At 45.5% G+C, this 22,920-nt stretch overlaps 1 protein-coding gene across 1 annotated transcript; it reads left to right on the forward strand.

The window, feature by feature from the left end:
• Positions 1 to 745: 745 nt before the first annotated feature.
• Positions 746 to 21,937, forward strand: LOC1277677 (START domain-containing protein 10). The gene is made up of 5 exons (XM_061656258.1): positions 746 to 1,856; positions 10,280 to 10,586; positions 18,726 to 18,864; positions 18,980 to 19,250; positions 19,329 to 21,937. Exons 2-5 carry the CDS (start codon positions 10,295 to 10,297, stop codon positions 19,827 to 19,829), a joined length of 1,203 nt encoding a protein of 400 aa, XP_061512242.1. The 5' UTR covers positions 746 to 1,856; positions 10,280 to 10,294; the 3' UTR covers positions 19,830 to 21,937.
• Positions 21,938 to 22,920: the final 983 nt, after the last annotated feature.

Genomic DNA, 22,920 nt, shown 5'->3' on the forward strand with positions numbered 1-22,920 from the left:
ACCCGCCGAAAAGGTATTGATTTTCGAGCATTGGTCGAGGGCGGCGCTGTGCACTTTTCTTTTACCCGTTTGTGGAAGAGTAATGTGCTCAAAGTTAAATACAAATTGGTTTTTAAATTTGTAACGCATTCGTCAAGATCCTACAAGGAACGAAACACTGAAGTAAATACTCAATTTTGCAGAAAAGCAATTCCGATAAACAAACTGCACAACCGGACTGCCCACTGCACAACACACCTCTAGGGAGATACGGGACCAAAAACTAGCGTCTGTTTGCAGAGGCCGCAGTAGAAGTGCAGTGCAGTGTTTACCCGTGTGCTTTCCTCTCCGGCTTGCCGGGCATGCGCTGCTACACACTCCTAAGAGCGATTCGTTCGTGTGTTTATGAATGGCAAACAGGCTCCACCACTCCAGCCACCGAGGGGTTTAAGGGAGAAAGACAAAGAGATTACGATGGTGCGGTCTCTCTCTAGCCAACGATTCACAAAGCGTCACCACTGCCCCATTTCTACTTCCTGCAAAGCAACCTCAACCACAACTCTCTTCGCACGCTCCACTCTTTCCACCCATCCTAGTAAACGCACACGTTCGAGCAGTCGCCGAAGCTTTCGCAACCGTAACTGCTCGAAAACGGTCGCTCGCGCTCGCGGATAGCATACTTTCAGGGGGGATGATGGAAGGGAAGCACGCTCACGGAAAGCACGCTCGATGCTGCAGCAAACTGCCCTTGCGGAGTAACCGTTTAACCGTCATTGCGTTCGGATCGGAGCGGTAGTTTTCCGTTTGACCGCTGACAGTCTCGCTAGCCGCATCGACGTGTCGTCGCGTGTCACGCTGTTCCCAGTGTTGGGGGGGCTTTCTTCTTTGATAGTGTTGGTGTGCCGCCCGTGCCCTCAGTGTAGCGCTTGTCGTAGATAATGCTGCAGTTTGGTGCGTGAGATTTTTCTATTTTTTTTCTTTGCTTCGTTTGTGTTTGTCTTGTGAAGTTTGTGGACGCGCTTTATGGTGTGACTGATAATTTCGGGGCAGGATGAAAGTTGCCATAGAGATTACCGTGAAGCTGGGCGGTGCTATTTTATGAGCATTATAGGAACGCTCGGCCCAGAACGGTTACTTACTGCAGTGAAGGGGCAGTTGGGCCATAATTTGGGATTAGTTCGAGTGAGAGATAGTCAGTAACGCTGACATTACTTTGAGCTTTACTGAGGCCTATATAAAATGATATAATAAGCAGAAAACTTAATTCAATTAATAACCAAAATAAAGTGTCTGTCAGGCAATTAATTTCCACAAAATCCTGCTACAAACAACAGCGGAAGTGATAGCGTGCATTACCCCAAGCACACATCGTTTCTTGTGGGGCACCACACCACACCTGATAATGCAGACAAGTTTGTTTCCGAACTGCATTTAATCAACCTGCACCGCGTGGTAGCGACTCTACGGGATAACTCCATGTCTGCAGATGGCGTAGTAGATCAACCACCAACGCTTTGTGTGATGGTGCAGTGGGCAAACAGCCGGAGCACAAAAGCAGCCCGAAAGTGATGCGACGTCGACGATAAGGTGGAACAAAAAAGTACAAAAACCCTTCCCCAAAACCGTACCACGTGTGCAGCGTGTGTGAGCGTGTGTGCGTGCGTATCGCTGTGTGTTTATGTACGAATTTTGTGGTGCAAAAGCGTCGCGAGAAGCCGAGCAAAGTGAGCGGTGAGCAAAGGAAAAAGTTCAAAGCCAGTGAGTGAGAAGGCACGAGGAAATCGCGGCAAGCAGGCAACACAAAAAGGAGGTCGAGTAAAAAAAAACACGAGGCGTATAGCGTAGAACTAGTACGAGAGCAAACGGTTCCACAGACAGTAAGTATTGGTGTTTCGTTCTCGGTACGGTTTGGAGGAAGCAAAAAAAGGGGGTGCAATAGAACGCGAGAAATAGAGAGTGAGAGAGCGGGATAGCTTGTTCGTTCTTCTTTGCGCACCAGCAAGCCTACAGCACGGTACGTTCTCACGTGGTCAACCTTACCACACCGCAACACTGTTGCGTGTGTTTAACGCGTCGAGAACTTTTCCACGGCAACGTCACATGGTTGCTTCTGCAGTCGCGGCCCCGCTTCAGTGTGTGCGTTTTGTGGGCTTTCTTTCTTTTTCTGCTTTGTTTCGCGAACCGCAGCACACACCCGATTTGGCATCAGTCCATTGGCCTCGTCGTCTGGGTTTACACTTTCCCCCGAGGGGGAATGCGTCGTGTCTGCAACCCCCTTGCGAACAGTGAACGCGAAACGTAAAACGAGTTCTTTTAGAACACTAGCGGCGAGGTTGTATGTGTGATTTTTTCTCCCTTTTTCCAGTTTTAGTAAGCCCAACAGCACCGTTTTTTTCCTTATCACCATCAATCGGCGAACATGCAGCGCGCTTACCGCTAAGACCGTTCAAGTATCGTGTTCCCCCTTTCGGAATGATTTCTCCCTAAGGAAAAATGGTGGCCTGATTTTGCACACTCGCACGAGTGATGGCTTTTCTACCACTCCTCCAGCTCCTTCACTATTTGCCGTTGATTAACATAAGTGAGAAAATGAGACTTGATTCCGGTCCGTTAGAGCGCAACGTATCGAGAATCAAATTACGGGGCGTCTCCATGGCACCAGGCGCCTCCATTGCGAAGGGAAGGACGTACCCTAAGCGTCGCTTAGCAGGCAGGTCGCTGCGTTTGTCGCACAGTACGTGTTTTGAGTTTTGATTTTCAATTGCCCACGCAATAATGCAAGCAAAATAACGGTTATAATACAGCTAAATATTTAATGATTTATGCTTTCGTTACTAATTCGCCAATAGAAGTGTCACAACGTCACCAATTGGAAATGGAAAAATATGCTGCATTTACTGCCTCGTTTCTATAAGCAGCCGTAAGGAGGATGTGAACGTTGAATCAAGAGGGAAAACGTGATTGAATGACAACGAGGGTAATGTAACACAAAAAAAAGATGCTCCTTCACGTGATAGAACGTCGTCGATGCGAGGCAAGAACAAACACACACCAACCAGCTTTCTTTGTCTTTGTTTCCCCGATACGATCGCACGAATCTCCATAATCCCAATCAATCTATTCAAACAGTATCGATCTTTTGACACGTCCTTTCCGCCACTGCCAAGGGTGTGTATCGTAGGGGGGAAAAAGGTAAAAAAGCGGACACTTTATGCAGGAAGCAACAAGAATCAGATATCAAACAGTGAAGCTTTTTTTCGTTTCGTTTGCATGCATGGAGCAGTACAATGTAATTGAAGCATGCAATACGCTACCTGTAAGTGATGATACTTGTTTTGCAGCAGGTCTTTGAACCTGGTATCTTGTTTGAATCGTGTTACAGAACATAATAGCACATGGCAATTTAATTAAATAAATACAATAACCGTTTGGACATAAGAGAAGAGAAGCTAACTAAAAAAGGCATTCATGCATTGAAACATTCAAAAAGGAAACAAAAACCATAAAAAGGCAAAAGCTTTCAAAAGAAGAAAAACCTTCAATAAAATGATTTATGAGCTTCGCTGGCAAACGGATAGGCCCCTTTTCTGCTTACAGGCGGGTAAGCGTTACTGAGAAGAGAAAGTGTGCCGACAAAACATTCCACTAGATGCTTTTAGCTAATGTGTTTTCCCCTATAAAAAAAGAAGAAAAATACTTTCATTACTAGAAACAACCTAAAGCGTGAAAAAAAGCAAACACTCAATCACTCGTTTCCACCATAACGCAGTGTGACTTGGACCAGCGGTAAGCTACTTCGCACCAATTGACGGGAGCATCACATACGCTCTGCTGATCGCAAAATAATTAACCTATAGCAAAATAAACGACTAGAAGTAGGAGGAGCAAGCAACCGTCCGAGCAACGTCGGACCATCGCCAGATTGGCATCATCATGGAGGAGCTTTACTTTTTCGCCCCCCTTTACATCCCACATATATTTGTTTTCCTCGTACCAGAAAAATGGTACCGAAACAGCTGAACAAACACATTCGCTTCCTCTCCCGGCAGGTCAGGTGGTGGTGGTGGTAGCGAGCAGGAGGTTGTACTTGATTTGTCAACATTTCCGTCCGTCAAGTGGCATCGAGTTTCAGTGGCATTGCAACCCAATAAATGATCAGCAAGAGATGGATTGAAGTCAGGAAGCAAAGTAGGATAAAGCAAAAAAAGGAAAAATAAAACGACGGACTGCGAGTTGACAGACTCATAAGACAATTCCGGGTTCCGGGTTGAAGCAGTTCAATGGGAAGATAAATATAGTTTTCACTTGAAACACATTACCACGTCCACGTGCTGTGTGTTGATTTCCGAAGAGACAGCGGGAAGCGAAGCGAAATCGCAGTCATTTTCTCTGTTCATTAATGAAGCAGGAAATGTGCGCAAAATTGACCATAATTGGAAAACTTCCGGTACGAGCAACTGGTGAAACGGTACTACGATGGCCTTGCAGTGTTCCGTATGAATAAGAGTGTAATTTTTAGACAAGAAAGCACCACCATCACCACGTGGGCGTTTATCTTCCGGGAAGTGCCACTAGGAACGAAAAACCAGGCGGGGAGGACGCACGGGCAAGGGAGAATTATCGATTTTCCCGCTTATCAGCTTGGCAGTGGCCGGAATTGATAATCAGTTTCCTCTCAACCCTACTGCTCCGGTGCTGGCAAAGCTGTACTACATCTACCCACACGTTCGTTCGTTCGTCTCGGCTGGCAGAGATAATAGCATTTTCCAGAACAATTTCCAACACACGACTCGATGAGAATCTTGTGTGTTGCGAGAGCAGTGCAGCTGCTGGGTAAGAGCTTATACACCACATCCCGTCGCATCGTGCAGACAAAAGGCGACACATTATCCTGCAGGAGTTATCACGGCTGAGCCTGGTTGTGTGTGTAAGTGTATGTTGCTGGGGAAAATAACCCGCCCAACGACTTGAAAGACGTCTCTGCATCATTTATAGCATACCCGACACATGCACACACACCCACACCCCCCTGCAACAGAAGTGTCATCGAGACGGAACTTTTCCGAGCCGGGCTGTGTACGAACTGGTGCTGCTTTCCTAAGTGTGGTTGACGTTAATAGTACTGCACCTGTGCTCGTGCAAGCCGTACTTGTGTCATACGTAGAGCCACAGTGCGAACGGAGCGCTTCACACGAAGCTGTCAGCACCTCGCTGTGTGTGTAGCACAACTTCTAATTCTATTGCTTACTCCAAAAACTTCATCTCAACTTATCACAACAGCCGCGTCTGCCGGGGGTTCAACCATCTACTGCTAACTTTGAACTCAGCTGAACGAAGAACCCGCCCGTCGGATGTATGAAAATTCAGTTTACACTTTCTTGTGTCTTGTGCCTTTTTTGTTTTATTTTGTTTCATACTTTCCCTGTTGCAAACAACAAATAAGGAGTGGGATACGGCGCGCAAGAAGTGACGTTCGATTTGAATGACAATGTGTCGAGTGCACAAACACAAGGGTACATACAAGCGAGCGAAATGGACGGATGGACGGACGGGAGGCCCTTCGATAAAATACTTTTCCGACACGTTTTCGCGTAACAGCTTCCCGGAAGTGTTTGCCGCCGGTAGAAAATGAATCAAAATGTAGTAAAAGTTGCAAAATCGAAACCTATTGAAAAGAGGCGCTGGTATGGATGGGCGGAATGGAAAGGCACTTAATCCACGTGGCGAGCGAAAAGCAGCACGGATAAACCATTTTTCCCCGGTGCTCTATTGTTTATTGTAGGATAATGAGATTTTTATTCCGATCAGCACCACCACCACGCCACAGAGAACGTGTGTTCGGCCTGTTTCGACAAGTATTTCTGTCCATCGAACGATGCAATAAATAATGGTCTGTGGGCATATGATGCACGATCACTAGCAGAAAGCTTCAGGCGAATATGATAAATGCGCTCAATAGGACCCGAAACAGGAAAGCACACTGAACAAACACATTTAACTTAGCCCTTGGCGAGCTAAATCACTTGAACTTGAGTTGTTTTTTCCCCTCCTCAAAAAACCACACACCAAAAAGATTTCCTGTTTTTCTTTTCCTCCCAGTTCATTTTCAGTACGGAAATTGTTAAGATGCGTGTTCATAAATTTCACACAGCTCAGTAGAGTGGAGCAAAACGCCGGAAGACAAAAGGAGCGCGCGACAGGGGGGGGGGGGGGAGGGATGTGAAATATTGGCAAAAATTAATTCCATCATATCATGCCCGAGCATTGCGTGCCGGGGTAGCATTAGGAAGAAAATGGGTACCCATAAAATAGTGGAAGAAGTTGGCACGGGGCGCTTTTAATAGCATCAGTACCGGACCATTAACCAGCAACCAGCGTCAAGAAGGGGGAAGGAACGTGGGGGAAAAAATGAGGAATATTAATAACAAACAGTTGACGCTTGACCGTACTGGATTTAATGGTGGACGAAAGAGAGCTTGTTCGTTGATTGGAGAGAGAGTGCCGTGAACATAAACTTTATCTTAACTGGAAGTGGTAGCACATTGAATTTGATGAATGAATTGATTAGCAGCTTTACGGTTACGGAAAAACAAGCAAACTCTTGTTCACAATCTGTTTCGTTCAAATGAGCAATGTTTCACACCATGTGTGACTTCTGCCCAGTAAAAGACACGGCATGTTGTTTTGCAGACAACAGGACACAGGAAACCCAATCGTATCTTTTGATTGAATTTTCAAGCCATCGCCATCGTCATGTTCGTTGCTGCGGATGGATTCACACAGCGTGGGCGTGAACCCTTTTCCCATTGATTGTGCCAATTGAAATCGTGCCTTCAACCTGACGGGACAACATAATCGGGCTCATTATCGATGTATCTGCTACATCATCATCATCATCATCTTCGTATTCAGCACCACCCACACGGTGTACGAATCTCGCGTGGGCCGACCAGAATTGCTACAGAGTTTTACTTTGCAAAGGCTAGCTTTTTTCGATTTCCGGTTCCGGTCGAGGAAGGACGCAGGACGAGGTGTTTGATTTTGTGTCGAATGTCACCAGGGTAAAACCACACCGCGGGCAAATGTGTGTGTTTTTTTTTCTTGCCACCTGTGCTTAAGAATAAATCCCCTCGAGAGTATTGAGGGGGACAGAGAGAAACTGGAGGTGGATTTCACAAAACATTCTTCACCAGCAGGGCTCAGAAAAAAGGTCTTTGAGATAGCGAAGGCATTTTCATGTGGGATGGGTTTGTTTGGAGTATGTTTCTACTTGCTGAGCAACACATACACATGAACAAAAAAACGATGGCATCAGAAACATAAATCTTACATCACAAAGTTAACGTACACTCTCGGTTGTGTATGCGAGTGTCTGTGCCGGAGGTTTTAACGTGCGTATGGCAGCTTCCGGTGCGGACCGCCGCGAGAGGCGAGATTTAACAACATTTTCATCCGACCCGGTCGTCGCCCCCACTTTGAAAGAGTCATACGAACCATACGAAGGTTCTCGTTGCAAAGAACACACACAAGAACACGATGACACATCTCACGCGGGCATGCCAAAAGGTGTGCAAAGGTGTGCTGGAAAGGAAAGGACCCACCTCAACGCACGCAGCCTTACGAGCCTGCGGTGCAATACACGTCGTACTCGCAAGGGCGAAGGAAGCTGTCACTGACAGGATGAAGATTTGCTGCTACGCACTGTGCTACGTGTGTGCGCCTGCTTCTTGCGCTTGCTGTCGGAAACGTTCAAACGTTACCTAGGCTTGCCGTTGGGCTGGGACAGGAAACACCCTCCCCGGTAAGCGTGGTGGCGCGCGATGATTTCGTTATGATTTCGTGCCGGTTTAATGGTACCAAAATACATAACCTTATTTTATGCCCCACGGAACAGTCAATGTAATTGCAAGCTTGTACAAGTTTTACCCTATTTATCCTGACCAAAGTGACTATAGAGTGTCTTTTTGATACAGTTTACTCAAAGTAATCGCGATCGATAAAGTGATCCAAACCAACTCAATTTTTTTTTCGTAAAATTGGGCGCCTTTGATGCACTTCCCACAAAATAATTCCTAGACAGAATAATTAGTTGATTGCCTGTTTTAGCTGAGCTGTTTTTGACCATTTTCTCGCAAAAGTATGCTGCTGTTAAAATCATACTAATACCCTTGCGAATTCCGCGCCAAAAAGGGTTTGATGTGAAAATTCTTTGAAATTAACCTTATCTACTTCAAAAGCACATGCAGCACCAGGCGGATTCCACGAAGCGTCCAAAGCCTCGTCCGTTAAATTCTGTGTGTAACATCGTTGATTGCATCGAGCAGATTTCGCGTTCATAGTTCATACGGTTTGGATTACACACTTGCGGCAGTAGCAGCAGCAGCAGCGAGCGTTACTTTTCCCTACCTATGGGAAGTTCAGCTCAAAAAAAGGTAGAACACCGTGTAAAAGTGAGTGTAGAACTAAATTGCACCGTGTCAGTAGTGAAGCCCGTTGCACTCTAAACGCACACCGACAGAGAACATGGGGGAGCATGTGGAACAGTTTTGTGATTTTTGCACCGTAAGCTTTACCCCACTTTCGAGATAGCGGACGGCGGACGGCGGAAGAACGGACCCCGCGAGTGGTAAAACAGATAATCATAAACGGGAGGGTTTCATTCCAGGCGTACCCGTGACCTCGTGGTATCGTTCTGTACGACCTTCGCTACTACTCTTCTCATTTCCGGCGAGCCATCCAGAAAATGAGTTTCGCACCAGCCCGTAGTGCCTTTACCCCAGTGGCCGTTGCTATGTAGAGCAAGATGCGATTTTTGTTATTTTTCCAGTGCTCCTTTTATACCACCAGTTGATAGTTGGGCCGGAGCGTGGAGGAAGTGTTTATGAATTGCACTACACTAACTCGACTTGGGGAACCTTAATTATATTTTACGAGAAGCTTGCTTTACACTACCGTCTAAAGTATGCCTGGAGAGCATCCCGAATGCCGCGGTGGTGGGTGGTGGTGCGCATCGTACCGAATAAAATGAATGTTGCAATAACCGTAAACAGGCGTAATGCGTTTTATTGCGCTCACGTCAAACTTAATATAAAGCGTTCGGTTGTAACGGCGTTCACTAAAACCTTGGTTCCGTGCCGTGCAATATTAACGCCATTTAAGTAATGAATCCTCTTGCTGGGGAGGGCCACGCCGCCACACACGCTGACAAAGTGTCATTCGGATCGAATTGAATTGAGCGTGCGTGGGCAAAACGACGTGATTACAGGACAGACAGCACACAGAGAGCATGAATCACGTTTACACACACACACACACACACACACACAAACACACTTTTCCCTTCTAGCGGGTCTGACACAAACATGCTGGACAATTAGATTTTCGACGAATCGTTATTGTCGCCCGCTCGTCCGTGTTTAACGTTTCATCTTTAATGAAAGCTAATTACATTTCACGGACATTCGGCAAACATCTCATTTCATGGACATTCGGCTTGTGTTGTGGGTAAAAGACAGAAAAACATCCACTTTCCTTCGAACTTTCCAGCCACTAACATCTTTTTATTCATGTTTTACCCAAGTCCGTATTTGTGTCTAATTCCAACGCTCCCGAGATTCGATTCACAGCCTCTAACAAAGTCAGAAATAGCCGGCTTACTAATTTTAAGCACAACAAACCGTTCGTTCCCTCATTCCTGAGCCCTGAACTGTGTGATGAAATAAATTAAAATTTATTCCATCCCGTCTTCCCCAGACCTCCCCAGCCAGGTTACCAGTTTGATTGTGCAGAGGCTTTATTGTGCCATTGATGTTTTCGGAAAATCGGCATCGCAAGGCTTCACCAGCTCGTGGCTTTCGTGTAATATGCTTCCACCAAATCACCTCCCAAATAGCGACACAACGCAACAACGTCACCGGCAAACGGGTGGCAACAGCCAACGTTGCTCCATCGCAAAAGCGCTACGGGGATTGCCGAGGAAATGGGGCTAAAGACTGCGTGAGGAATTAATATCTTAACTCGATTAGGAATTTACGGCCTGCCGGCCAAAGTTTCGTTTCAATACCGGTGGGGGGGGGGGGGGGAGAAGAGTAAGGCGAAGTCATTCAACTTCCTTCTTTGTGTCGCTACTACTGGGTATTGCATTTGTGGGCGATCATTTTCATCCCAGTTGGGGTTTGGTTCCTACTTCGCTACTTCCTTGTTGACGTTTTCAAGACAGCAGCAGTATCGCCATGTTCTCTTTTTTTTAATTTCCCATTTCTTCCTTCCTTCTCTTTCTCTCTTTCTCTCTCTTTCACAGCAAAAGGGCACCCGAATGGCACGAATAGCGGACGACAGTGACTTCGAAGCGCTGAAACGACTGGTCGACAATCACGACGGCTGGACGCTGGAGCTGTCCAAATCCGACACCGAGGTGTACACGCGCCCCGTGCCCGGCTGCAACTTCAACATGGTCAAGATCCACACCGAGTTTGCCGACGTCACCGCCGACATCGTGTTCGACGTGCTGCACGACCCCGACTACCGGAAGGTGTGGGACTCGCACATGCTCGCCAGCGAGGAAATCGGCATACTGAACGTCAACAATGACGTCGGTTACTACGCAAGTGAGTGATACCGAGCCCGTCGAGACACACTTCCAGCACTGTTCGCGTTTAATCGCTTGATTAATGATAGCGGGGAAGGGGGTGCGGGGGGAGAGAAGGAAGCTTTTGGTGAAATGTTTCGGGAAAAAGGTGTTGTTATTCGCCCACGGATACGCGAGATAAAGCGCTCGATAACGTACTTGATGGGGCCCATAAACCGAACACGCGCTTATCGGGCTGTTCGTTTCGCTTGTCTGATTTCAGCTTCACGGTGCGGCCAAGGCGGGGAGGGAGGAGACGTAATCCTCTGCAGTTTGGAGGAGGTGGTGCTTTCCATTCGACACCCAATGCTCTGTTTCCTTTTTTTTTTTTTTGTTAGTCGAGTGAAGGTCCCATTAAGCTTAAAGGCCGGGCTACATTGACCGTACTCGCAGGTGTAATTTTGATTTTCACTAGCGCATCTGGCGGCGGCTGGTGGAAGCTTTTTTTCGTCTTCAAGGGAATGGTCGTGCCGGATCTCAAAATTAATTAGTTTTTTCGCCGTTTTTCGATGCGAAAACGGCTGAAATACTTGCACAACATATTCATCTATCAATTACAAAGCTTTTCCAGTCCAGTTAAGGTAAAAAACATGGAAAAATAACATATTTTCTGAAGCGGCTCCAAATTGTTTGGAAAAATGCTTCGGTCAGCCGCCGCCAGATGCGCTAGTGAAAATCAAAATTACACCAGAGAGTACGATCAATGTAGCCCGGCCTTAACGCTTTTAATACGTCATGAGAGAGTCCCATTTTCACCTCCGCAGCGACGGTGGCGTTATCGGGCCACTTTTTGCCTCCCCATCCCAGAGGTGATTACGCGAGCGGTGAGGTCGTAAAGCCCAATTTCACCGACCATGATCAGACTCGATGACGACCCTGGGCCGCCGCGTCGCGGCTACTTTGCTGGGGAAGCAAGAGCTTTGGGGTTTGCGAAGCGAAAGCGCACCATTGCTTTATTTATTCACTTGTACCACATCTTGCGTCAGCTTTTGTATGTGTGAGTGTGTTCGTAGCAAACCAGTTACACCGACCTTCCTGCACCTCAGAGCTTCCACCCATAAATGGTACCGAATTCGCGGAAGGTGCTAGCGAAGGAGGAAGACTTTACCCGAAATGGGGACTTGTGTAAATTAATTTTTCATAACACCTGTACATTCTCGTGTTTGCGGAAAACATACCAGACACGGGCACAGGTAACGCAGATTTACACACCATTAGCAGGCTGAGTTCCTCCATCTTCATCATATTTGCCCAGCTGGCGTAAGGGTAATAACATTTGCAGCTTATAAGCGAGCAGAGCCGGTTATGCTAATGCGGGAAAGCCACGGGTGAAGGTTTTAAGATCAGCGCTCCAAGATCAGCAGGATGTGTGGCTTTTTTGGGCCGGAAAAACATTAGCACAATCCGTTCCACAAACAGACAGGTAATATGACCTACGTCACAGATGACGTTAATGGCGATGTGGTTTAACCTGGGCCGATAATTTGCCAACAACCTGACGGGAAACGTGAAACCTATCGCGAAGTGAACCTAGGCAAGCTCTTCTTACTACTTACAATTAATTGATCTTTCCATTGATCCACGCAAAACCCCCTCTCAAGCCGTGCTTTAAATTAATTTGAAATTATTACATCGTGCCGAAATTACCCGAGCTAAGCCATAATCACCGAAAAGCGCCGCCCGGGCAAAGTTTCAAAGCTGGAAAAGTTCACGATCGGAACGAAATTTACCACAAGAAATGTAAAACCAGCGCTGCGCGAGAACGAAACTTTTGCACTTGTACTTGCGCCAGCATAAAACTTGCAAACCCCACTCGTTACCATATACTGCACATCCGCTACTCAACGAGCCAGCGAAAGCTCTCCCACACAAAACCGAACGATACAAACACAGCACACGGACGAGAGCGGTTTTGATTTTCATTCCTTCCGCGAACATCTCCTCGCAGCGTCACACTTTCTCTGCCGATGGAGAGATGGCCCGGCATGTACTTTTACAAGTCTTTTGATTTTGCTTCTTCTCAGCATAAAGATACTAATCAGAAATTCACACACACACACACCAGGAGTAAAACAAAACCGGCTCGGTCCCAAAGTCGGTTCAGCTTCTCGTGCCCGGAAGCATGTGTAAATGTGTTCCAACCACCACCACCACCGCCATCAGCCATTTCTGTCACGCCCCGGGAGTGTGTACGATTGAAGTATGTAAATTGGTTTAAACTGCTTGGGATTTTACTTTGCTGGTCGAGACGCATCCTCTTCCCTCCTTCCAGCCGGAAAAACGAACGGATCAGTGAACACCGATAATACGCATCTGTAACAACAACGTTTTGTGAAAAGCACAGCGTTAAGCAGCCCGAGCGAGGCAGGTAGTTGAGGAAATGGTTCGCATTTGGTACACCGGTAGAGAGTGCTTCATTATTTGTGGAGAAAATTGATGAATGTTCCGATTTGTAAGCAGCCTTAAGGTGCGTCTTAACGCTCTGCTGGTTCGTTGGCTGGTTACAATCATTTGGAATGCCGGAATGTCCTTTAGGACCTAAAGCTAACGTAATGACAGTAAGCAAGCTGTTAAATTGATGGAAATTCTATTTTGTAACCAGGGTAACCGGAAAGCTCTTTCGTTTTTGTCTTTTATCCTGGTCACGTCACCAATTACGAAGGTCTCATAAGCAGCCAAACAGAACGTTTCATTTTGATGTATTTTTCCAGAAGTATAGAACAAGTTCAACGGGATTTAAACCAACTAAAAAAACAAAGAATAAATAAATCCATTATTTTTGATTCCTAAAGGAAAAAATCTTAAAAATTTCTACACACAAAATTATCGCCAAATTTTCAGCAGATTTTAGTATCAATTTGATTGAAAACGTTGCAAACCACCCGAAAAGCCTTAGCCTACTAAGCCTTAACCATTTTAATCCACCATAATGGTACGCAAAGCCGGGACGGCGGTTGAAGCTGTCTTCAAAACCCTCCAAAACGATTGAAAAATCATTTCCCCTGAGACCAAGAAGGCCGCGTGTAAGTTGATTGGGATGCCTCACTTATCCCTACTTTGAAGCAATCTTTCGATGACCCGGCAAAGCGTTCGGGCAATGCCCTCGGAAAAAAGGTTGTTGAGAATATTGTTTAATATTGTAGCCGGTAAGCTTTCATCCGGGCAAGCCCACGGAAAAGTAGACCCGCTTGCTTCCCTAAACTGTGTGCCCGTCGAACCGCTGTGTGTTGTGCTTGATTATTTTCGAACACAAACGATCGTGTCGTCCGATGAGACAAATGGGGTGATGAAAATGTTATCTTCATCCTCCGTTTTGGTGTGCCCTGATTTTGAAGGATAATGGTGAAACGTAGATCCAATGACAACGACCGACGACCCGTTGGTTGTGCAGCAAATATAGGCAGCAAGAGGAAATGGAACAACGCTGGACTACATTCAACAAGGAAACGAGGGTAAATGGGAAACATTCCAGGATTCGGGCGGTTTCCTAGACCAAGGCAGTTTCCACACCGCCCCAAAAAGGGAGTCTAAAAATAACGCAATACCTAACCGCACTTCGCTAGAAGAGCTAAAGATAAAACACAGGCACGATCTTAATTGAAACCAGCGGCGCGCTTCGTTACCGGTCGCGAACCAGCGTGAAGTTTACTTTAGCCTTGCCCATCCTTCCTCCCATACAGCTTATCTCTCTTCTTCCGCTTCTGTGGCTGAATTTTGCCTTTTTTTATCCTACGAAACTTTCAAGAATGCTTGCGGCGGTAAGTCTTGTGCTTTTCGCACAACACCACTCCAATCTATATATTGTTACCGCTTTGGGAGGGATTTAACAAGCGAACATGAAACATCATGCCTAGGAAATATGGTACCCGGGAAATGCTACACGAAACGGCACTTTTTTGCTGGTGTGCCCAGGACAAGCGTGCCCGTGTTTCTTGTGAGTGCGGGTATTGTTTTTTGTTGTTGCTGTGCGTGTGTTTGTTTTGTGCGTGTGCCACACGGCGGAACCGAAAGGACATTATTTACGGTATAAAATTACTCGTCTTGTTAGCCAGAAACTGAGCATGATTGATCCGTTACATGCTTTTTGCTGATGGCTGTGAAGCAATTTAAGAGTGCCGGGGAATTCTCACAAACCGCCAAGGCTGTAGAAGAAAAACATAATGAGGAACAAGCTAGGATGATTGTCATAATAAGGTTTTGAAAAACAATTTCTCGGGATGTAACTCGAGGTAAATAAAGAAACTGATATTAGTAAGCTAAATTTTGCACTGTATTTATACAGCTTGAAGCAGTTTTAGTAAGTAGAATATGTTCATACCATCTCCTTATCAAATATAACCTTGAAGGATAATATTACTTTCGGCAATAATTATTACAGTTGATTTAATTCCATCAAACGCATGGCATGACTATGTGGAAGTAATCAGAAGGCTTTCCTAAAAGCTGCTCTTTCTGAAGCCTTTCCATGTAACGCACCGATTTATTCCATCACAGTGACACACGTACACAGTAACTATGATACAAACATTTCGAGTGGATTTAACCCTTACGCATCTTCACTATACACTCCTTCTTGCAAGCCAATTTTCCCTCTCGCTTGATCAAGCGGCCATCGCAAAGGTTTCTCCTAAACCGATTAATGGAGCAGAATATTCTTGGAACCGCTCAAATCTAATAACATCATCCTCCCCCTGCGGATGAAGCAGGGTCAAAAGCGGGAAGTTTCCCTGGTTGAGCTGAGCCGACCGACCCCACTAGTCCGGCCCGGGCGCTAAGCAGAGGGTTGCTAAGGGATGCGAAACCCAACGAAAACCACAAATTGAATTTACAGCCACATAGCATTGCAGCAGTGTACGACGGGCAATCGACGCTATATTACACAGCGACTCAGGCGGTGGTGGTTTGTGGCTGCTGCTCAAATTTTCCCGCTGATGCTGCTGGTTTTGGTAGCAACATTTTGAAATGTGCCGCAGGGACATAAACGAAGGAAGCAACCAAAGGAAGATGAGCTTTTTTGGGGACGGTATGCAAAACCACGACTAAATTTCCTCTCCACTGTGCTAATTGATCTTTCGGGGGAGAAAGATTCTTGCCAAGATAAAACGGCTTTCCCTCCCCTGGAAAAACAACTATAAAGCTGTCGTCTGGGTCTGGGTTTGGGTAGCTGCTTGATTTCAAGGTCAAAGTTCAAACTGTACATCAGTATATTAAAAAGTTAAAAAAAGCAAATGCCAATCTTTCAGCGAAATAAAAATAACAAACATAAGCGAATAAAGATTGATACTTTTTGCTTAACACTCAATCGCCCGCTCAATACCGAAGCCCCCGCAGGGAGTTTCTGTTATTTAATACAAAACACTGGCCAAAGAAAGCAGAGGAGCAAAAAAAAACAAACTGTTTCTCCGCCTTTCGTGTTCCAACTTTCGAACATCCTTCGAGGTGCGATACACAGACGTCCGCGCTCCGGGGGGCCTCATATTTCATGCACACCAGTGGATTAGCATCGGTTTCATGAATTTCTCTCGTGTTCTTCTGTGTATGGCGATGATGTATCACGCATGGTAGGGAAAGGGACAGCGCGGGTTTCTTTTCGCATAAAATGTGGAATAATATCGTTTGATTACTCTATTAGCATACTAAACCCCGCATGACTCGATATTATTCATACCAGCTCGAGCGATTGTAAAAAGACACATGAGCAAGAGATGAGCAAATGTGTTTTTCCTGCATTTTCCCATCCATAATACAATTCTAATAAGCTTTATTATACAGCGTAATTATTGCTCCAGACTTAGAAAATCCCAATCTATTCCTTTTTGCTGCTTCGGAATTATAACTTAAGTTTAACAACATCAAATCACCAAAACGTTGGAAGTACGGTTCCTCCAGAAGTTCGTTTCCCATCACGGCAAAGTAACGAGCCGAACGAGCACGCCCAGGAACATATACATTTCCCTGCGGGATGTTTCTCAAACTGAAATAAAAAAGTTAAACTTCCGCATGTCGTAATTTAAACATAAAGCTGAAAACTTTGTCAATAAAGCATTACACTTTTGCCATTTCCCCCGAGAGGTGACAGAGACAGGACAGCAGTCACTTTAGCACTTACGAAGTCGTTGTAGTCGACAGGGGAACTTCCGACTCCAGAATGATACGTTCAAACATAACATGGTAAAAGAGATTTTTTCGAACCATCTATCTAATGGTGTCGTTACCATTTCACGCACAAAATTGATGTAATGCTCCATTAATACACCTTTCTTTAAATCGTCTGGTAGAGGCAAACCTACTCTCGACCCACTATCAACACACTTCAACGATGTGAAATTCGTGTGATCAAGTATTTATGCCAGGCTCCCGCGGCACTCATTTACAGGGTTTGGCCAAAAAAAATCTCAACCATGTTTTTAACCATTTAACAATATTTACCCTGCTGCGGTATGCGCGGCGCCCTTCGACATGCTTCGAAGAAAGCCACTTGAAGAATGACTCGCCGAACGAGCTGCTGCTGCTGGGTAGAATGTAATGGCGCGCGGTAGGCTCTAGCACCAGGCAGGGGGGCTTGAAAAACATTTTACGAGTTTATTAAACCTCGATATAGCGTGCCTCGGCGTTGCGGTGCCTTGGGGCCTCTATCGTCGGTGTTTATTTGTGCTTAGGGGGAGGGACTCTCTTTTTTGTACCATTTTTCGCCACAGCCGCTGGAGCAGCAAGTGAGGCAAGGTGAAGAATGTTGAAGTGAAGGCCGATCGCATGCATTAAATACTTGGCATTTTAATGGTGCCATCTAAGGAGTATGTAGCTTTGCAGGGTAGGGTTGTAATACTTCTCGCTAAATTTATCGTTTACTTTAGCATGGTTTAGGAAAAGCATAAAGAAAAAGGCTTCAGCGAGTAATCAAACTTGACAAAGCTTTGTACACACTCCACAGCTCAAAAATCAATACTGCACCAGCGACGATCAATATGCAATTAGCTTTAATGAAGGGCAAACATTCACACCCACACACACCCAAAGTTAATTAAAATCATCGCAATGTTTACCGCCAGTAAACGGCATTGGTGAGGGCTAATAAAACCGCCCAATATTCACCCGAATGTATGGTTTATTCGCTCACGTGAAAAGCACGCTCAAAGCGCTGCAACATTCAAACCCACCCTCTGCCGTTAAAACCGATTTTGTTTTATTTTTGCAACTTGACTTTTCACCTTCGGCCCCCGCTCGACGTGCATTTTGTGGTGCTTTTTCCCTCATGCTCTGTGTACTGTATTGAATTACGTGAATTAGCATTTTCCCTATGCACGACACGGCAGGAAAGCGTGAGAGAATGCAAACAGGGGCAGCAGGGACGTGTTCCTATGCCACAGTAAATTCATGTTTCATTCATGGTTCATAAAAAAACACACCGATTGTCTGAACTTTCTGGTTCGCATCATAGGTTGTGCTTATACTTTTTGTTGCACCTAAAACTCCCCATACAGTCTTCTATGATGGTGTGGTGCAACGCTGTGATGGATTTTTTTGCTGTTGGAATGTTAAAAAAAGACCATATCAATATTGCGAATTTATGAATATGGAGCAATTCCAATGGTTTCAATGCACGGGCCAGTATAAACGCGACCAAAAGGACATCAAAACATGTTTGTTTAAAAAAACGACATTGAGTACATATTTCACAGGCACTTTTCGGTCAAATTTAACAAACACTGCCGCTCTAACGAGAATCTATTGCAGTTTCCATTATTCGAGCGCTGCAAAAGCACTTATTTATGCCATCGCCGATGGTTAAATATACATTGCTTTGTATTTTTAGCCTCCACAGCACGCTACACTCCATCCTTCATACGCGTGCTCATTTTGCATTTGGATGCAAATTGAAACGCTTTCTTCTGGTGTGTTTTACCTTCGCTTCGTATGAACAGCAGAACAACGCTACATTTGCGATGCAAAGTGAATTCGTTTCGATGAACGAAGCTCGTACCACAACTGTTACTGCGTCTCCCGTTACACATGGTGTATCGTTTTGAAACGATGCGAGAAGAGAAGGACAGCAAAACGAAAACAAAGCGTGTATGGTGAATAATTTTCCGTTTTTTTCTTATTGCTCTCCCACTGATAGTGTCCTGTCCACCGCCCCTCAAGCCGCGAGACTTTGTGCTGCAACGATCGTGGCTCGACACCGGGCCCCAAGGCGAACAGATGCTCCTTTCACGCTCGGTCCCTCACAAGAACTATCCTCCCAAGAAGGGTTACGTACGGTAGGTACAATATTTGCACAAAACGCTCGTGTCGCTCTTATGTTGTCTGTCGCGTTCTAATGGTTCACCTTTTTGCTAATTAATTTTCCCCTTCCATTCCTTTTTGCCATCCCAGCGCGATGTCGTACATTACCGGATTCGTACTGCGAACGAACGAAAACTCAAAGACTGGCTGTATACTTAAGTACGTGGCGCACTGTGACCCGCAAGGTACGCTGCCACCCTGGCTCGTGAACAAGGTAACGCACACGCTCGGACCGCGCATGGTAAAGGATCTCAAGAAGGCGGCCCTCGGGTACCCGGGCTGGAAGCTGACGCAGCCCCATCTGCGGAAACCCTGGCGCTTTCCGGAGGAGATTCGCTGTCCACGGATATCGATCGATGATGTAAGCGAGAGGAAAACACGAAAAAAGATGTCCCATTAGAGTAAATTAATGATTATTCTTTTTGTTTCCCCTGCACAGTGTCTCGATACGGTAACAGTTCCACTCGCGCTACCACCTGCAGCTACAGTTTCCAGCCCGAAAAGTGCTCCCAGCCAACAGCAGTCACCCAGCACACCGCAACCTCCAGCACAGCGAAAGCTACCCCAGCTGAAAACGCAAACCAACGGTCGCGTGCTGCCGATACTGCACAAAAAGGCCCAATCGACACCCTCCTCGCCCGTGGTGGAGGAGGCCAAATTCCCCAAGCGAGACGATCTGAAGGAGCTGCTGGAGGAAAAGCGCAAGGACGAGAAGAAAAAGCAGAAAGATGCCAAGGAACCCAAGGGCAAGGACGGAAAGGAGGGCCTGAAAAGCAGCAAAGAGCTGGAAAAGGAGGCAAAGGCGGCGGCCAAGGAGAGCAAAAAGCTTAGCAAAGCGGCGGCCAAGGAGGCGGCCGCTGCCGAAAGCGCACTGGCCAAGAAGGAGAAAAAGGAAAAGGGTCTCACCAAGCGGAGGTCGTTGTTGAATTTGAAGTTTTAGTTAGTTGTAGTTGGAAAGCGGGTTAGAATGTTGAGAGTTTGAGGGTTGTTGGAATGCAGTGGCAGGCTATCAGTATTATGCATCGAAACGGGAACGACGGAGGAATGTATGTACAATCGAATGTAAAATCAATCAATCGCCCGACGTGAAAGCGCTCCTTCCTTAAGCAGGAGAAGAGAGGAGTTTGAAAAATGAAACAAAATACAATAATCGAACGATACGAGCACGGAAGAACGTTTTAAAAGCTTTCGTGAAAAAACAAATCTACGAGATTTTTAAACAACAGAAGCAAGAACAGCAGAAGCAAGGTCGGTTGTATCTTTACATTAGCGATCATCTTTTGCGATCAGATTTATGCACGTACCCTACACCATTAAATAGATCTAATCTAATGGAGAAGTAATTGAAGAAGCTTACTTGTATCCCAATTAGTACAGCACCGTGTTTTATTTATTGCTTTTAGCTGCTTTCCTTATTCATTTAAAACAATGTACGAAATACTCATGAAATTATTACCAAAAAGCATTACATTTTGACCTAACTGCTTGTTTCACGATAATTTGAATGATTTTGATAACTCTTTAAACTAAAATCCACCTTCAAAGCATCAATTTTAAGTTACAAAACAAAGTGTGCTCGTCTGGTCATTTACATTATCTCAACTCCAGTATCAATGCTTCTCAAAACTTTGAATGTAAATAAAGGTCAATAGCGACTAGATATCTAGCACAACATAAGAACTTCCTTTTCTCCACAGGAGTAAACTGTAAACTGTAAATGTGTTGTTAGAACCGTGTTGTTGAGGATAGAGGTAGTAGTAGTAGTGTAAACTGTACATCTTGTTTGAAAAATGAACCACAAACGAACATAAACCAAACAGCCATCGGAAACAACGTGATAACATACTTAGAGAAAAGCCTAGTCGCACACCGTTACACCGTTACATATGGGTGAACGCGTTACGAATATGTGCTATATACTAACAAAAAAACTGTACTAAACCTTATAAACCTGTGTACTGTGGTACTGAGTGAGAGAATTCGCAGTTGATGTTACGAAAAAAAACAAAAAAAAGACGAACCTTTAAAGGGCAGACGAATAGAAGAGCCCGGTGCGGATGGTTTATAGATAGCCAAACAGCGAATCGAGGCGCGAAAGACAATTAGTGCGTAAGACTTTTCAACTACCGCTACACCATACAAATTACAATGAAACTGTAAGTCTCCCCCTCCCTTTCCTGTGGCCTTTCTTCCCACTTTCTTCAAATTGTAAGAAATAACTTTATGAGAATAACACACACAAAAACCTATCAGACTTGTAGACTGTAAGTAAAACAATATGGGAGGAAATAAAACCCTAGCTAGGAGCTAACCAATGATTAAAACATAGAGTATAAGGCAAACAGGAAGGGCGAATCAGAGAGGAAGAGAGAAAGAGAGACACACACAGAGTTTTATCAAAGACGAACCAATTACTGTCGCGTTGTGATTAGTAAGAGCGAAACCTACACAGAAGAAGTTGTAAATAATTTCGCCTAATCTGGAGTCGATTGTGTTGCGATTGAGGGTGCATCTTGCTTTGCCTCGGAATAGAAATTCGCAACAATTACATGATCTTAGCGCAACGGAGTCAATCAAATTCGCACTTCCCATTCGCTGGTGTGCAGGTGTGCAGGCCTCATTGAACTACACTAACATTAGCCAACAACATGCAGATTGTTCCCCGCCCTTTTTGCTACCATCTCTGGAACTATCTCTTTCCAATCAATGGACACAGTTTTTAATTGTAAGTGTATGTAAGTGTATGTGTGTGCGTGTGCTGTATGTATGTCAGTTGGTAAAGTTATGTATTTTTCGTGTGAAGTCTTTACGCCACTCATTGTAATGGTTGATTAGCAGCAGCAGACTGACTGACCGTAGAGTGTGTGACATTAGTGGAGCGTTTAGGCAGGTAGGTGAGTGGGTGCACCTGTGTACCCGAAGGGGGGATTTTTTGGGTGGGCTCGATCCTAGGCGCACAACAAGGAAACCCCCATTTGCAGTGTAATTACGTTGAAGTTGTAGGTTGTTGAAATAAAATCAGTCAAAAGCCGATTGTGTTGAATTGAACTTCGTTATGTGTTGAGGTAACTTACAACCACATGATGACCAAGACTGTTGAAACATATTATGCTCTCTCGCTTACACTGATCGTATCCTCAAATGTGCTCATAATCCTCAACCATGGACAAAGCACCACAGAACGCTCCCAATCAGAACAAATATGCGAAACGCCAGCTGTCGCGCAGTTAATGACCCTGCACAGCAAACACAAATAAGGCTGGCAAGCAAACAAACGCTGGATGAATATTTCATCCGGAAGCGTCGCCTCCAGAGCGTGGCTGAACTGGTTTGCTGGGTGGTGACTCCACGAAAGAACTGTGGCAATTGAGGGACCCACCTCAGAGCTGCTATATACCTTTCGTCGTCAGCAACAGCCATTTATTACCGCGCATGTTGTTAAATCATTCTACGTTCAACCCTATTTCACTCAAGTGCCACGTGCCTTTGGGGACTAATATGCAAAATGGATGACCAGTCGTGAGCTCGGCGAAATGGGTAAGTTGTTGCAAAAAGTCGAGCGGAGACATTCGACAATTTGCATTCCGATGAGTTACTAATTACATCAAAATTGTTCATTCACTTTGCAAAACGTTCCAAGGATATCTTAATTCCCCGGTACAATGCGAGCCGTATGTTTGATATCGACATGTCCCATATCATCATACATCACCACAAAACAACCGACGAAAGAGAGAGAGAGATATAGGAAGAAAAAAAACCCTAACCTAATCCCTGCACTATCTCTCCCCAGGAGTGCGCGTCCGTTTATCCAGAGCAATAAATGTGGCCGACGAGCAACCCCACAAGTTTTCCACCCGCTCAGTCCGCTCAGGGGCGCAGGGCTACGAATCTACCCTGCCAGCTGGAGACAGCAGGCTGAAAAATGGTGTCATCTTACTCCCCCGCGATCCCGATCCACACCACACGACTCCCCAATCAGCACTAAAAAGCAAACGCTAGAGCGTCCCAATCTTTCGCCTGCGCGCTGA

This window comes from Anopheles gambiae, chromosome 3 (assembly GCF_943734735.2).
Source record: "Anopheles gambiae chromosome 3, idAnoGambNW_F1_1, whole genome shotgun sequence".
Classification (NCBI taxonomy): Eukaryota; Metazoa; Arthropoda; class Insecta; order Diptera; family Culicidae; genus Anopheles; species Anopheles gambiae.

Coding starts and splice junctions, on each gene's coding strand:
- LOC1277677 (XM_061656258.1), top strand. CDS start 10,295: ATGGCACGAATAGCGGACGACAGTGACTTCGAAGCGCTGAAACGACTG. Junction 10,587..18,725: donor TGACGTCGGTTACTACGCAA/GTGAGTGATACC, acceptor TCCCACTGATAG/TGTCCTGTCCACCGCCCCTC. Junction 19,251..19,328: donor CACGGATATCGATCGATGAT/GTAAGCGAGAGG, acceptor TCCCCTGCACAG/TGTCTCGATACGGTAACAGT.